This window comes from Archocentrus centrarchus, chromosome 2 (genome assembly GCF_007364275.1).
Source record: "Archocentrus centrarchus isolate MPI-CPG fArcCen1 chromosome 2, fArcCen1, whole genome shotgun sequence".
Lineage (NCBI taxonomy): Eukaryota > Metazoa > Chordata > Actinopteri > Cichliformes > Cichlidae > Archocentrus > Archocentrus centrarchus.
The window spans coordinates 3,681,810-3,699,311 of NC_044347.1; the positions used below are offsets into that span (position 1 = coordinate 3,681,810).

The following is a 17,502-nucleotide window of genomic DNA, read 5'->3' on the forward strand; positions in this document are numbered from 1 at the left end:
TAGATGCTGCTAATTAAACCTGCAGGGTCTTTGCAGCCTCTGTACACAACCTACGGAAGTGTCCGACCTCATGTGCACGTTTATGCTTGTGTAGCTGGATTGTGTGTTAATTACCTTGTGGTCGCGTGCAGGTGTTTTATATGCAGCGCAGGCTGGGACTTCTTTTTTGGTCCTCGTTCTTTGTGCTCAGTTTTTTGGCTGCAAACATATTTGTCCCTGTTTTTTTTCACTTTCTTCATTCCTTCACGTCCATCCTGATAGTTTCAACAGTCTCCTACCAGGAATTTGCTGACAGTTGTGAGTCCTTATATTGATGCTTTGATTATTGTTCCTGATTGTTATTCTCTCACTGATAAAGTAGCCGGAAACGCACAAGGATTAAACAGGTTAATCACAACGTTCTGGGCTGCATGGACCCGACAAGTAGTCCCGTTTCTCCAGAGGCGCAGGCCAGGTTACCTGGTAGGATCAGAGCGGTTTCTGTAGCCGCTGTGCGCTTCTCAGCTGGACTTTGATGTTGCTGGTTTTTCCTGACTGAGAAATGTTCTGCACATTTTTCATCATCCACAACAAGACTTTCGATTCTATCTGTGCTCTTGTACTCAAAGAACCTCCATACGGGACTCTGCCGCTTTCTCGGCAGACCGCAGCCATTACTTTGCGGACCAGCGCGGTGAGCGCACGCACATGCGCACGCACACAGTTGTCCTGTGGCGCTCCCAGCTTAAACTTGGAGAGCGGAAAAAATGATTTCATATCAATCCACAAGGCTTAAAAAAAAAAAAACAAGTAAATGAAAGTCAGTTTATCGATAATTTCAGTTAGTTTTAGTTAATTTTGTAAACTCACAATTCAGTTTTAATTAGTTATTGTTTTTTCCTTTTAATTATAGTTTTTATTTATTTCAGTTAACGACAATGTTTTTTCAATTTCAGTTTTCGTTATTTCGTTCGTTTTCGTTAACTATAATAACCCTGCTGTCCACCTATACAGAGCTGATTTACCAACACTCTGCACCGCAGCAAAAACTCTCTCCTGACAGTAAAAATCTACTGAAGCGATGCAGCGTCAGTGGATATTAAAGCGCAGCTGTGACTGCTAAAACTTTGACTCACCCTGTAATTCCTCACTCATCCTGCATGTTTACAGCTGACTCCCTTTCTGCTCCTCCGTAACACCAGTACGTTATTCACCAGGTAAGACTCCACGGATCAGCAGTCTGCATTTTCCACCCCTGTGACCCTGAGTTGGAGTTCTGTAATCTCCTTTGCAGGAAGATGCATTTGCTTCTCTCACAGGAACTGGGGACCCTCCAGCCAGCTGGAAGACAGCAGTTCATACACAGTTGCTCCCCTGGATGCATTATCTGCAGGGTTTGGTGAGGACACGAAAACCTGCTGCACCCACCAAAGGTGTGAAAATCTTCAGTCTGTACTTCGCAGTGCAGAAGAGCTCCTCTCTGAGCATGTTCCTCTGAGACTGAGACCGCTGCTGCTGTCAGTTCTAACCTTGGAACAGCGGCGACCATTTTAGGAGATTTTCCCACCATGAAAGCACAGTAAAGATCTCCATCCTTGGTGACCTAGGCTCTAACTGCCCACTTTATTAGGAAGAGCTGAACCCCAGAGTCTGTGATTAATCACAGAGTTTTTACTTTGGTGTCAGACAGGTTCAGGTTACAAAATCTGCTGATTTGATGGGAGGAGAAAGGTGCTGGAGCTGACCACAGCAGTGGGTCATTTCAGTTAGAAACACAGTACAGTGGTTTCATATTTTTTATCTGATGCATGATGGAGTTTGTTTTCTAAAAAAATCATTAAACGTGACCTTTGATCAGTATTTTTCTGACTCAGTTGTTTTGCATGTAGAATAACTTGGAATACAAACAGGAAAAACGCTTTTTTCCTCCTTCGGTGGGAGTTTTATACAGACGAGGACTCTGCAGATTCTTTTACTTGAAGCTCAGGTTTCTGCTTTTATGTGATCATGTCTAAAGAAACAGATGCAGATACATAGATGCACAGGTCATCTGTCATATTAACATCAAAAACCTTTAAAGATTTTTTTATCAGTTAATATTCCATTTAATGAAAACATTTAAAACTTTTGCTGCCCGATTTGATTAAAATGTGTGTTTGATTTAAGGAGTCATTTTCACTTTAGAAAAACATTTCAGTGATTTTTTTGTGTCGGTTCTCAATAAGTTTCAGATTCAATTAAACATTATTTTCAGATGTTTTTGGAACCAGAAAAAAAATCAAAGCTGGAAAAAGTCAAATAAAGTCAAAGTGTTTATTGTCATGTGACTCAGCAAACAACAGGCATATGTAAATGATGCAGAGCGTGCAAACAGAAGCACACAGCAAATATTGTGATGTGCAGAGAATGACTGAGTCAGAGGAAGCTGAATGTGTTACCAGGTGGAGGCACAGCTTCAGTTCTTCAAACAGATCTGAGGTCAGTGTCTTTACAGCTCGCTCACTTTGAATACTGACAAACTGCAGCATGTGAGCTCCGCTTGTTTACAGCCGAAAACAGGAATTCATGTATTAAAATCCAACACACTGAAGTGGTTAGTGCAACATTTTATTGGCTGTATTCCCATCACTGCTTAATAAATAAATAAATAAATAAACTCACACTGTCCTGGTTGTGTTTCTTTTCTTCACTTCAAATAAACTCACACTGTAGCAGAAATCCAAACCTGTACAACGTTCTCCTTTAAAGCCAGTCTGTGACACTCCGTGATGTAAATATACAGTTAGTATTGATAACGGCGCCATCTGTTGGCTTCAAAGGTTCATTCAGTGTTAAATGATTGTGGCTCAAACTTCAGGAACTTTGAATCGTCTCCAAACACACAGAAGCACAAACACACAAATTAGAGCCACAGAAGAAGAACTTGAAGAGCTTCACTCTGTGTGACGAGCATCAGCCTCTAAGAGCTGTTACTGTGAAACATCCTGGAACTTTTGGTCATCATCAGGGTCGTATGGATGTTGTTGGCATATTATTTCCTCCTCTTTATGCTGCAGTGTCTTTTTCTGTTTCAGGGATCATAAAGATCTGTTTCTCAGGTTGAAGCTTCTACTGGTGAAATAAAGACTGCTTACCTTCATCCTACAGCGTGAAATGTTCACTTGAAGCTACGATCTAGTTTCTGACTAACTTAAACTCAAACCTCTACTTTAACAAGCAGAACAGCACAAAGAGAGGAGCAGAGAGGAGAGCCGGGTGGAGGGAGGAGGTTACTGCTGCATCACGTGCTGCAGGAGGTGGAGTCTCCAACATTACTTTAACAGCTGGTTTCTCTGCAACACAAAACAATCAAACATCAGTTTAATCAGAGCTGCAAAGAAACACAAAGACTTTTGTTCTTTTTAAAGAAGGAGGCCTGGTCTGGAGATGGGCTCAAACTTGACTTTATGTAAATGTGAACATTTACATAAAGTCAAGTTTGGGCTGCTTCATGTAAAGCAGGGGTGTTCTCCTGTCCAGAAGCTAAACACCTCCTCTGAAATGCTGCTGCTGTCGGTCTAAAAACAAAGAGTCAGATTGTTTTTGTGAAGCTAAGTTTTTTTAAAGCACATGTAGGGTTACATGGACCCACGGGGACACTGCTGATCTACAACGAGGCTTAACGAGAGCCTCAGTGAACCTCGAGCTTTGTGTGCAGCTCGTTGTGAGTTACAGTAAAGCAGCACAGGTGAGCTCGAGGCTTCATCCACACCTACAGTCACTGTGAACACTTTCTACTGAAACAGCCTGAAGAGGAACTCTGTGCTGACTGATGACTGTTTCAGCTTCAGCTGCTGCCGCACACACACTGAGCTGTTCCTAATAAAGTGCTCGTGCTCCTGAACTGACCTGTGAGCCTCAGAGTCAGTCTGCTCTCATAGTCCATTCTGGGGATGTGGCAGTCGTACGAGCCGGCGTCGTCCGCCCTCAGGTCCTTTATGAGGATGGAGAGGTTTCCCTTCTTGTATTGATCTGGGTAGCTGAACACTCGACCTTTGAACTTTGCATCCATTTTATCCTCTCTGCCGTTGATGATGTCCAACACAACTCTGTCGTCTTTGTCCCTCCAGAAAGCGTTGACCTTATCAGACAGCTGCCCGGGGTAGATGCAGGGCAGCAGGACGTCACCCCCGACGTAGCCGTTCCTCACAGACTGGCTGCTGCCTGCAGGAGGACAGGACAGGTGAGTTACAGGTTACCTGTGCAGAGCTCCACTAAAGCTTTGAGTTTTAGATCAGTGTGTGAGCTCAGCAGCAGAGCAGGCCTCAGAGAATGTGTTTGAAACCTAAAGTGAGCAGCCACACCTGGACCAGGTGAACACTAAACTTCCACAGGTACACAGGAACACAGCTACAGCAGAGGGAGGTGCTGCCTCAAAGTAATTCTGCAAAAACTGGATTTAAATACTCTGCTGAACACAAATGGAACCAAAACCATGAAGCTGTCTTCTCTGATTGCACTGGGACATTTTCAGATCTTAACTTCATGGATTCACTCTTCTTCTCTCCTGCCTCTGTGCCCGTCTATACTGTTGTCAGGTCTCAAAGGGACTCTGAGGTGCTGCTTTCACACAGACTCACCTGAGCTCAGACTGCACAGCAGACACACCAAAGCTAAAGAGCTGCAGATGGACAAACACTGACAGGTGGACATCAGGCTGAATGCTTCCTGACTCATCTGTGCTCAGCCTGCAGGAGTGACGGTCTGATGCAGGTTCTACTGACTTCTGTCAGATTTGGTGTTCTCACTGCACCTGAATGAAGAAAAAACAAAACACACACCTGTAATACCACAGCAGAATGACCAACAATTAAATAAAGTTTGTATTAAGAGTCACTGCAGGTGGACAGGATGAGATGTTTGCGCCTCATGTGTGTCATGGTCGTTGACCCAGTGTTTTTGTGTTTTTTCAGTGTGGTCCTGTTTGTGTTCCTTAGTTTGATCATTCAGAGTCTTAGTTTGTGGTCTGAATTTTATTAGTAATCATTGTTTATACTGAAGCCCTGCTCATTGTGTGGTACTCCAGTGTCTGTCATGTCCCTGGTCTCATGTGTTGTTGTCTTTGGTTTTTCCCAGTGCTGTAAGTCTCTGTCGAGTTGTTTCCTGTTTTATTTTGACAGTCTTGTGTTCTGTTTCACTTCCTTTGTGTCATTAGTATTATGTTGTTCACCTGTGTTCCCTGCTGTGCTCACTGCCCCCATTAGCCCTCCTGTATTGTGTTTTCTCTGTTTGTTGTTGCGTCCTCATCATTGTGTTTCCCTGCTTTTCAGTCTGTGATTGAGTTCCTAAGTGTTTGCTGCTGGTTCGGTCCAGTTCTGTTCTCCTGTGTTTTCCACCAATAAAGCTGAGTTTTGGGGTCCTACTCTGCTGCCACAGCAGTCCATGACAGTTTGTTGCTTTCAGTGTTTTTCTCAACATTTCATTTGTGCACACAAATGCACACAGACACACACTGAGGCAGCAGTCTTATCAAGTAACTATAAGGAACTATAAGGTCATTCTAGGACAGGAAAAACCCTGCAAATGATGTGTTAGCAGGATTAATCCAAGAACATGGATCCATCCTGAAGGGGTGAACAGGAACAACAGTTCACTGAGGAAAGAGCAAGAATTCCCAGGTGGTCGAGCTAAGGTATTAGTTAAAGTGTAGAAAAGGATTTATGGTTGAAACTTCAGCCTGACAGGACTAGAAGACCTTAAAATTCAATGAAATGGTGTTAGGATATGACCTGCATATCTGCATATTTAAACTTTGACATAAAAGCCCAGCTGGCTACATATAATAAAAGCTGCTGTGGCAAGCAAGGCAGAGAGCCGAAAAAGATTCGATCCACAAAAGTTGTGTGAGATCCTGCAAAAGCTTTTCGAGGCCACGCACGTCCGCGTTAATCTTGATATGACAGCGTCCGTTATCATGTTGAAAGGATGGGTGAGAGACTGCCAGCAAAAGTTGCCTTTAATTCATAAGTCAGTGGCTACTGTTGGCAATCTCTCACCAATGAACGTGCTGAACGACTCTATCATGTCAACTTGACATGATAGAGTCGCTGCAAAAAAGGACCAAGATACAGGAACACAACAGATACAGGTACACAACAGATACAGGAACACAACAGATACAGGTACACAACAGATACAGGAACACAACAGATACAGGTACACAATAGATACAGGTACACAACAGATACAGGAACACAACAGATACAGGAACACAAGAGATACAGGAACACAACAGATACAGGTACACAACAGATACAGGAACACAAGAGATACAGGTATACAACAGATACAGGTACACAACAGATACAGGAACACAATAGATACAGGAACACAACAGATACAGGTACACAACAGATACAGGAACACAATAGATACAGGAACACAACAGATACAGGTACACAACAGATACAGGAACACAACAGATACAGGTACACAATAGATACAGGAACACAACAGATACAGGAACACAACAGATACAGGAACACAACAGATACAGGAACACAACAGATACAGGTACACAACAGATACAGGTACACAACAGATACAGGTACACAATAGATACAGGTACACAACAGATACAGGAACACAACAGATACAGGTACACAACAGATACAGGTACACAACAGATACAGGAACACAACAGATACAGGTACACAACAGATACAGGTACACAATAGATACAGGTACACAACAGATACAGGAACACAACAGATACAGGAACACAAGAGATACAGGAACACAACAGATACAGGTACACAACAGATACAGGAACACAAGAGATACAGGTATACAACAGATACAGGTACACAACAGATACAGGAACACAATAGATACAGGAACACAACAGATACAGGTACACAACAGATACAGGAACACAATAGATACAGGAACACAACAGATACAGGTACACAACAGATACAGGAACACAACAGATACAGGTACACAATAGATACAGGAACACAACAGATACAGGAACACAACAGATACAGGTACACAACAGATACAGGAACACAATAGATACAGGAACACAACAGATACAGGAACACAACAGATACAGGAACACAACAGATACAGGTACACAATAGATACAGGAACACAACAGATACAGGTACACAATAGATACAGGAACACAACAGATACAGGAACACAACAGATACAGGTACACAACAGATACAGGTATACAAAGGATACAGGTACACAACAGATACAGGAACAAAACAGATACAGGTACACAATAGATACAGGTACACAACAGATACAGGAACACAACAGATACAGGTACACAATAGATACAGGTACAGAACAGATACAGGTACACAACAGATACAGGAACACAATAGATACAGGAACACAATAGATACAGGTACACAACAGATACAGGAACACAACAGATACAGGTACACAATAGATACAGGTACACAACAGATATAGGAACACAACAGATACAGGTACACAACAGATACAGGAACAAAACAGATACAGGTACACAATAGATACAGGTACACAACAGATACAGGAACACAACAGATACAGGAACACAATAGATACAGGTACACAACAGATACAGGAACAAAACAGATACAGGTACACAATAGATACAGGAACACAATAGATACAGGTACACAAGAGATACAGGAACAAAACAGATACAGGTACACAATAGATACAGGTACACAATAGATACAGGTACACAACAGATACAGGAACACAATAGATACAGGAACACAACAGATACAGGTACACAACAGATACAGGAACACAATAGATACAGGAACACAACAGATACAGGTACACAACAGATACAGGAACACAACAGATACAGGAACACAATAGATACAGGTACACAACAGATACAGGAACACAACAGATACAGGAACACAACAGATACAGGAACACAATAGATACAGGAACAACAGATACAGGAACACAATAGATACAGGAACACAACAGATACAGGTACACAACAGATACAGGAACACAATAGATACAGGAACACAACAGATACAGGTACACAACAGATACAGGAACACAATAGATACAGGAACACAACAGATACAGGTACACAACAGATACAGGAACACAACAGATACAGGAACACAATAGATACAGGAACAACAGATACAGGAACACAATAGATACAGGAACACAACAGATACAGGTACACAACAGATACAGGTACACAACAGATACAGGAACACAATAGATACAGGAACACAACAGATACAGGAACACAACAGATACAGGAACACAATAGATACAGGAACACAACAGATACAGGAACACAATAGATACAGGAACACAACAGATACAGGTACACAACAGATACAGGAACACAATAGATACAGGAACACAACAGATACAGGTACACAACAGATACAGGTACACAATAGATACAGGAACACAACAGATACAGGAACACAACAGATACAGGTACACAACAGATACAGGTATACAACAGATACAGGTACACAACAGATACAGGAACAAAACAGATACAGGTACACAATAGATACAGGTACACAATAGATACAGGTACACAACAGATACAGGTACACAACAGATACAGGAACACAATAGATACAGGAACACAATAGATACAGGTACACAACAGATACAGGAACACAACAGATACAGGTACACAATAGATACAGGTACACAACAGATATAGGAACACAACAGATACAGGTACACAACAGATACAGGAACAAAACAGATACAGGTACACAATAGATACAGGTACACAACAGATACAGGAACACAACAGATACAGGAACACAATAGATACAGGTACACAAGAGATACAGGAACAAAACAGATACAGGTACACAATAGATACAGGTACACAATAGATACAGGTACACAACAGATACAGGAACACAATAGATACAGGAACACAACAGATACAGGTACACAATAGATACAGGAACACAACAGATACAGGTATACAACAGATACAGGAACACAACAGATACAGGAACACAATAGATACAGGTATACAACAGATACAGGTACACAACAGATACAGGAACAAAACAGATACAGGTACACAATAGATACAGGAACACAACAGATACAGGAACACAACAGATACAGGTACACAACAGATACAGGAACACAATAGATACAGGAACACAACAGATACAGGAACACAACAGATACAGGTACACAACAGATACAGGAACACAAGAGATACAGGAACACAACAGATACAGGTACACAATAGATACAGGAACACAATAGATACAGGAACACAATAGATACAGGAACACAACAGATACAGGAACACAAGAGATAGAGGAACACAACAGATACAGGTACACAACAGATACAGGAACACAACAGATACAGGTACACAACAGATACAGGTACACAACAGATACAGGAACACAATAGATACAGGAACACAACAGATACAGGAACACAACAGATACAGGAACACAATAGATACAGGAACACAACAGATACAGGTACACAATAGATACAGGTACACAACAGATACAGGTACACAACAGATACAGGAACACAAGAGATACAGGAACACAACAGATACAGGTACACAATAGATACAGGAACACAACAGATACAGGAACACAACAGATACAGGAACACAATAGATACAGGAACACAACAGATACAGGTACACAACAGATACAGGTACACAACAGATACAGGTACACAACAGATACAGGAACACAAGAGATACAGGAACACAACAGATACAGGTACACAATAGATACAGGAACACAACAGATACAGGAACACAACAGATACAGGTATACAACAGATACAGGAACACAATAGATACAGGAACACAACAGATACAGGAACACAACAGATACAGGAACACAAGAGATACAGGAACACAACAGATACAGGTACACAATAGATACAGGAACACAACAGATACAGGAACACAACAGATACAGGTACACAACAGATACAGGAACACAATAGATACAGGAACACAACAGATACAGGAACACAACAGATACAGGAACACAATAGATACAGGAACACAACAGATACAGGTACACAATAGATACAGGTACACAACAGATACAGGTACACAACAGATACAGGAACACAAGAGATACAGGAACACAACAGATACAGGTACACAATAGATACAGGAACACAACAGATACAGGAACACAACAGATACAGGAACACAATAGATACAGGAACACAACAGATACAGGTACACAACAGATACAGGTACACAACAGATACAGGTACACAACAGATACAGGAACACAAGAGATACAGGTACACAATAGATACAGGAACACAACAGATACAGGAACACAACAGATACAGGAACAAAACAGATACAGGTACACAACAGATACAGGAACACAACAGATACAGGAACACAGACACGGCGAAGACAGGAAACCAGGAAGTCAGTATGTAAACAACAATAACCAATGACAGGACGAGAGACTATGATGACCAAAGAAACAAAACCAAATGCAAACTGAGAACATGACAGAGAAACTCAATGATGACAGAACCTAAAAGAACTGAACACAAAACTCTGGGCACACAACGAGGACCATGACTGAAGCTGGACAGAAGAAGCTGCTTTATTAAAATCCTGTGTGAAATTCATGCCATTTCACATCCTCTCAGTGTGCATCAGAAGCTGTCCTGTAATTAGATGTATGAACGGGACCATGAATAAATGTGCAGCTGAGTTTAACAGGACTACAGCTGGTGGTCTTCTCTGTGTGTGGACCCCGTACTTCAATTTTGTTGTGGTTTTCTACCACAAACATGCACAAAGGGAAAGGTCACAGCACCACAGAGCTCTCACAACAACTCACTGTTTCCATCACAGCCCCCAAACACACACTTTCATCATCAAGTTGGCAGCGATCAGCTGTCCTGTAACATTTGACACGATTATTTGTTTCTGACTAATAAACATCATATCTGCTGTCTCTGATGCTGCTGCCGCCTTCACAAACATTCACAACATGATCACAAGTTTCACCATGGCAACAACTCACCTGTTTCCTGCCTGCTACTTATTATTCATCACTTAGCTTCATTTCTGTGCCTTTCTCCCTCCATTGTTTCTCACCGATCAACCACAACACAACACAATTTGTTTGCTGCTGCTGGTAGAGACAGAAGAAAAAAAGACTCTGCATTTGACCACATGCAAAGTGGGAGACGAGGGGAGTTACCGCTGCATCATGTGATGCAGGAGATGGAGAAGATGGAGCTGTCACTTTAACAGCAGGTGTGTCACAACACAAATCATCCAGCCTGTCATGAACCGGTGTGGTACCCTGGAAAAGGACCCCAACGCAGGACTCAGAAGACAAGAACACAACTTTACTGCTGGAGACACACTGAATGAACCAAATACAGATTCAGTCTGAACAGTAAAACACATCTTGATATGAGGACACGACAAAGGGACAGAGGAAATGCAGACAATATATATACCAGAGGTAACAAAAGGAAAGAGGTGGGGCCCAGCTTATCACAGGGAAACGAGATAAGGGCAGTAAAAATAAAAGCTAGACACGAGAACTGGAAAGTAAAACAGGAAGTGAGTAAACATGGAGACTTGTTGACACAGGGACAAAGGCACACTCAGGAAATATAATAACACCATACAGATGAATTAATAACACAGGGGAGGCAGACCCAGTAACAGGTGCCATAACTGAATAAGGAGACGAGATAACTAAGGGAATAGGACACGGAGATAAGGCAGACAGAGGGACACAGGAAAGAGAACAGATTTACATGATGTCAAAGATCAGACAGCTTTATGTAAATCAGGCGTTCATATCTCTGGAGCCCAGCTATGGCCTTATGGACGAGCCACACAAAAGGTCACTGTGCACCCTCAGCTGAACTCTATTGACCCATTTTTACAAGAATAAGCAAAATCAAGTAATACAATTTGGTAATGAAAAGTATTATTCCTATTTATTTATTTCACTGAAATAGCAAAGTGAACTGAGTCTAATGATATGTTTCAGTGCAGTCCAGCAGGTGGCAGCACTGCAGCACAGAGCCACTGAACAGGCTGTTCACCAGTCTGATAACCAAGAAGTTCATGTGCAGGAGGAACTGAAAGCCTCTCAAGTCTGGATGGAGTCTGGAGCAGTTACTGGAGCCTATCCCAGCGGGCACAGGTACAGGTGCTGCCTGTACAGGTCACCAGCCTGTCGTAGGGCTTTTATCCCACAGAGCCTGAAAGACAAACATGATTTAGTGCAACATACTGGGACTTCTTTGGTCTGTTTGTGCATGCACTTGCACTTTTTTGTCAGTTTATGTGAACATAGCATTCAAATAAGAATAAACAGGACAGAGAAAGTGTTTTTCTGGGGAAAAAAGTCTGTAAAGGTTGTATAATTTATTAACAGACATACAAAGCCTTAAAATTAATCTGCTCTGTCTGAAAACATGCTGAAGTGTCCCACAGAGTGCAGTTTTGTGATAAAAAGCCACTCAGTGCTCTTTGATGCCTTTGATTATGAGTCAAACTGTAGTCGTGAAGAACGTGAGCATCTCACTGTCTGAAAACCATCTGCAGCCTGCAGCCTCTATAGCAACTGCTGATGTTACACAGAGTCAAAACCTGTTAAAGCACAAAGAGTCTTCAAACCTACACACTGTCACATGCTTTGACAGTGTGTAGGTTAAGTATATGTGCTCACTGCTCAAACACTGACAAAGTTCAAATGAAGCATCAAGGAGTAAGTAGTGAAAGTAACTGAAGTGCTGGGATTGGAACCTATGCCAGCTCTCACAGGGTGAGTGGCAGAGTTCAAAGATTTAAAAAAAAAAATCCAATTAAAGAGGAAAAAAGTGACCTGAGTGGTGCTTCAAACCTTCAGCCTCATACTTTAAAGTCAACTACTTACCCAACAGAGCCAGCTAATAGTTTAACTTATGATGATGAAACTGCAAATTAGGTTAATTTAAAAAAAAGACAAATGCCGTTAATTCTACCTTTGCAGTAATCTGGTCTGTATTTAATGATTTCTCACTTTGTAAGACACCGACCCGACCTCAAGTGGTCCTGACGGATCTCAGTTTGTAGCTCACTTGGCCCGGTTCTGAAATGTAAAGTTTTTCTACAGATGGAAACTTAAACTTCAGCTCTTATTTCTTCCTGTTTTTCAAAGGTCAAAGTGCACCTTCATAAGCTCCCCTCTGTGTTCTCCCCTGTGTTTGACCTGGGTGATGTTACTGGTCTGTGTTGGTGTTCTTTGATTCACTGCTTTTATGCACAGTATGATTACAAAGACTGACATTTCCCCTACATTTAACTGTACTGCTTCACTTTGGATCCTTCATTATCCCTTCATTACAACCACAGTTACATAGTGAACAGTCACTGATTGTGCTCAAAGATAAAGAACCCAGCACCTGCACACAGATGTGCTTATGTGTGACCTGCAGTTTTATTCTGCACTAATGTAGAATAAAATGTAATGTAATTTATAATGCACTAATGTGTGTGAAATGATCGTGTGAACAACCGTTACTCAGTGTATTTTCTTATGAAAGGATTACAGAACCTTTGGGCCATGGCTGTTTACTTCTGGACCAGTGTTTGCAGGCTGAAGGCTGAACGTTGAACCTGTCAACACTGCAGCTGCAAATCAGTCCTCAAACAGAAGACTCAAAATCAACACAAACAAGTGTGTGACATCTTTTATGTACCTGTATAGTTTCCATTATGTTCAGATATAATGTACTGTGGGTACACTAATACTAACATACAACAGCAGACACACAAAGCAATCAGTCTACACTACCTATTATTAGTCTCATTCATTTCACCTGTTGTTCCCAGTTGTTTCCCCTCACCCCTCGTTTCCTCTGTGTATTTAAGTCTCAGTGTTTAGTTATGGGTCCGAGTCCTTGTCATTTTTTATGTCTGTGTGACATTCCTGTGGTGCCTTTGAGTTTTTCTAGTTTTGGATTTCTAGTTTTAAGTTTTCTTGGTATAACTGCCTTCTGTTCAGCCATCTCAGTTAAAGACATCATAAATAAAATCTCAAGTATCAATCCTGCACTCTCCTGTGTCCTGCTCTGAGGTCCCTCTTGCCTAGTTTGCCGCAGCACCCGTGACACTTTTTTGGTAACTAACCTAGGACCATGACAACATTAGTGACACTCAAAACCTCCTCACACACACACACACACACACACACAGTTTCTTGTTTATCAGCAATGATCATTCAAAGAGGGCGATGTGATGAAACCACAAAAATGCCTCACACATGCAAACCTGAGGAGTTTGTGCTGATACTGCCGATAGCTGGATCTGATAAAGGTTATTAAACATGCTCTCAGTAAAGAACCCACTTATGCATAGTGACACATTAATTTGTCAGACAGATAAATGAAGTAAATGTCTCTATAAAATCCTCACTACAGTTCAAAGACTCACTGTGAGATGGTGGGAGAAAAACTGCTGACAGAGCTCAAAATTAGAAACTAAATAAATTAAAGCCACAAACGGCGATGATTGGGCCCTCACACCCAGTGCACGTCGACCCATGGCGCCAGGCCCGGATTAAGGTGGGTCTGGGCCCCGGGGCAAGGAGATTGCAAGCCCCCCCCCCCCCCCCCCCCCCCCCCCCTCCCGCTCCGAGCCCATACCAACCCAACCCCCCCCCCCCCCGACACACACTCCCCTACAAAAGTCTCTTTCTGCTCTTCCTTCGTGCAAAATCATCTACCAACTCATCAAAGTTCAGCTGTTGCACAAACTGTGATTCAATTGCAAGAAGTGAGAGGGAGTTCAGACGATTTTGGGTCATTTTCATCCTGAGCTCATTTTTTATTGGAGCCATTCTGGAGAATGACCGTTCCCCTTCACAGTTCGTAATTGGCAGAGTCAAGAACAGTCGAAGTGCGATGTAAAGACTTGGAAAAGTGGACTGCAAATCCAAATTTACCACGGTCTTTAGCATTGTATTTGGGCATCTTTGTTCTTTTGGAATGAATGATTTGAATTGAACAAGTTCATCTGCCAGGCTCATGGTTAGATCAGTGGGATATGCTGCAGCAAGTGCTTCGGCCCTTGAAGTGAGCTCACTGATTGACATATTATCAGGCATGAAAACAACATGAAAAAGATTGGTCAAGTGTGTGTATGCAGTTAACCGATGGTCAAGACAGGACACAAGCTTGTCAATTAGAACATTGAACGTTTCAATTTGAAACTTTTCTTTTCCACCTAATTTAACATCTGGCTCTGCACTTTCATCAGCCATATGTTTGCGCTTCTTTGTGCGCTGGAGATCATGTCTGTAGTCTTGGGAGACTGAATCAGTAACACTTAAGGCTGATCTTTCAAAATGGGCAAAATTGTCTCTCTGTGCTGCCACAAAATCACAAAGAGAACTGAGAAGCTGTGTTGCCGTATTTATGTTGATGTTAGGCTTCTGTAACTGCAGGCTTGTGGCTTGGAACCGCTGCAGTATTGTATCCCAAAAGTATGCCATGACAGCTATCTCTAGGGTGTCCAGCTTGCCACAAAGTGCAGAGGCCTCACTTCTAGTGTCACGTTTCTCCTGTGGATCTTTGGAAATATTGTTCAGTGAATCTCTCAGTTGTGCATAATATTTCCACAGAGCATTTGTTGATTCAGCTCTTGCACTCCAGCGAGTGCCTGACAAGGACTTCAGTGTGAGTTTCACATTTGTATTTCTGAAAACCTTTCCCCACCTGTGTGTTGAAGAGGCACAAAATGTGTACAAAGATTGCAGGAAGTCAAAGAAACGCCCAGCTTCTGGGCTACTGTCAACAGCATTGACACCAACTAAATTCAATGAATGCGCAGCACAGGGGACATAACAAATCAATGGGTTTATGTGTTTCAGATGAGCTTGAACTCCATTGTACTTTCCTGACATATTACTTGCATTGTCGTAAGACTGGCCACGACAGTTACTTATGTCTAGGCCCAGGTTCTCCACCATTGCAACAACACACTCAGCCAAATTGCTCCCGCTATGATTCTCAATAGGCTCGAAACCCAGAAACCGCTCAACAACGTCTCCCCCAGCTTCAACAAATCTGAAAATAAAAGTGAATTGGTCCACATGTGCAAGATCGGGAGTGGAGTCAACGATAACAGAAAAGTATTTGGCCTCTTTTATCTCACTGATAATCGCTTCCTTTGTTCTTTCTCCCATTAAGTGGATAAATTCCCCACAGATTGTGGATGAGAGATAGGACACAGAGCCTTTGCCCTTGCCTCCAAACCTTTGGAGATGGTCAGCTAGAAAAGGGTCAAATTTGGCCAACAGTTCGATAATGCCTAAGAAATTACCATTGTGAGGTGATCCAAACTGCTCGTCATCTCCCCTGAACGCAAGGCCCCTCTCTCCCAAAAACTGAATTACAGCAACAACTCTTCTCAAAACGTCCCGCCGGTATTGCCTTTCTGCATCAATTTGTTTCATAAGATCAGAATCAATTCTTCCTGTGTCTTTGGAACGACTGTGTAATGCTAACATGCAAGCCCTCATTCCTCTCATGCTCACCGATACGCTCAGAATGTTTCCAATCAGAAAACCCATTGACAAATGCATTGCACTTACTTGAGAACAGTTTGCAAGCAAAACAATAAATGCAACCAGAGGAAGGTGAGTAAAGGAGCCACTGCCTTTCCACAGACTGACCATTAGGTAGACAGCATTTGACTAAGGAATTTGTGAAACTCCTAGTGCCACCCCCCATGGTCATATCTCTAATTGAGGCAGGGTACTTTTCACTCCGATTTTGAAAAGCAACTGCTCCTCTACTAACCAGAATCGACTTAGCCTGTTCAGTAATGGCATTTGGCCACAAAGCAGGGTCATTAACGGTTTCACACCAGGAGTTTGAGGTCCTAGCTGCTAATGGGATACTGGTCTCAGTGTACTCCTCCTGGTCTGACAGTGAGTCTGCTGTTGTAAGAGTACACGAGTCTGGAATGGCTGTGGTATTTGAGCATGAAGCAGAAGATCCATGACTGGAGATGGTGTCCCCAGCTTCTGGGTGAAAACTGAGCTCTGTGTGTGGCCCTGAAGCCTGAGCCTGAGAGGCCAGGTCTACACCGGATTGGATCTGTGTGGGCTCCGGCATGATCAAATCAGTGGTGCTCTCTACACTGCTGCAACTCGGACCACTGATGACATTATCAACATTGGTATCAACATTGGAATCCTTTGGCTTATCAAAAAAGCCAGAAATCGAAGGCACATTTTTTAAGAAGTCAGCCTGTTTTGCCTCTCTGTTTTTTTTGGCTCTTCGCTTTGAAGCGCCACTTTTTTGCTTGCAATCCATAGGCCTACTATTAATGACAGTTGCAAAAAAAAACAAAAAAAAAAACAAGACAAACAAAAAACCAAGTCGCCACTGGCTCTGTGAAAAGTCACTTGATGACAACACGATATATGATTAAGGGCAGAAGCTAGATAAAGGTAATATCTCAACCGTGTAAGACTTCCT

At 42.2% G+C, this 17,502-nt stretch overlaps 1 protein-coding gene across 1 annotated transcript; it reads right to left on the reverse strand.

The window, feature by feature from the left end:
- Positions 1-3,078: 3,078 nt before the first annotated feature.
- LOC115798266 (programmed cell death 1 ligand 1-like) lies at positions 3,079-4,695 on the reverse strand. Its single transcript, XM_030755059.1, has 3 exons — positions 4,599-4,695; positions 3,868-4,182; positions 3,079-3,311 (listed from the first exon to the last, which is right to left on the reverse strand). The coding sequence occupies exons 1-3, from the start codon at positions 4,693-4,695 to the stop codon at positions 3,184-3,186; spliced, it is 540 nt and encodes a 179-aa protein (XP_030610919.1). The 3' UTR covers positions 3,079-3,183.
- Positions 4,696-17,502: the final 12,807 nt, after the last annotated feature.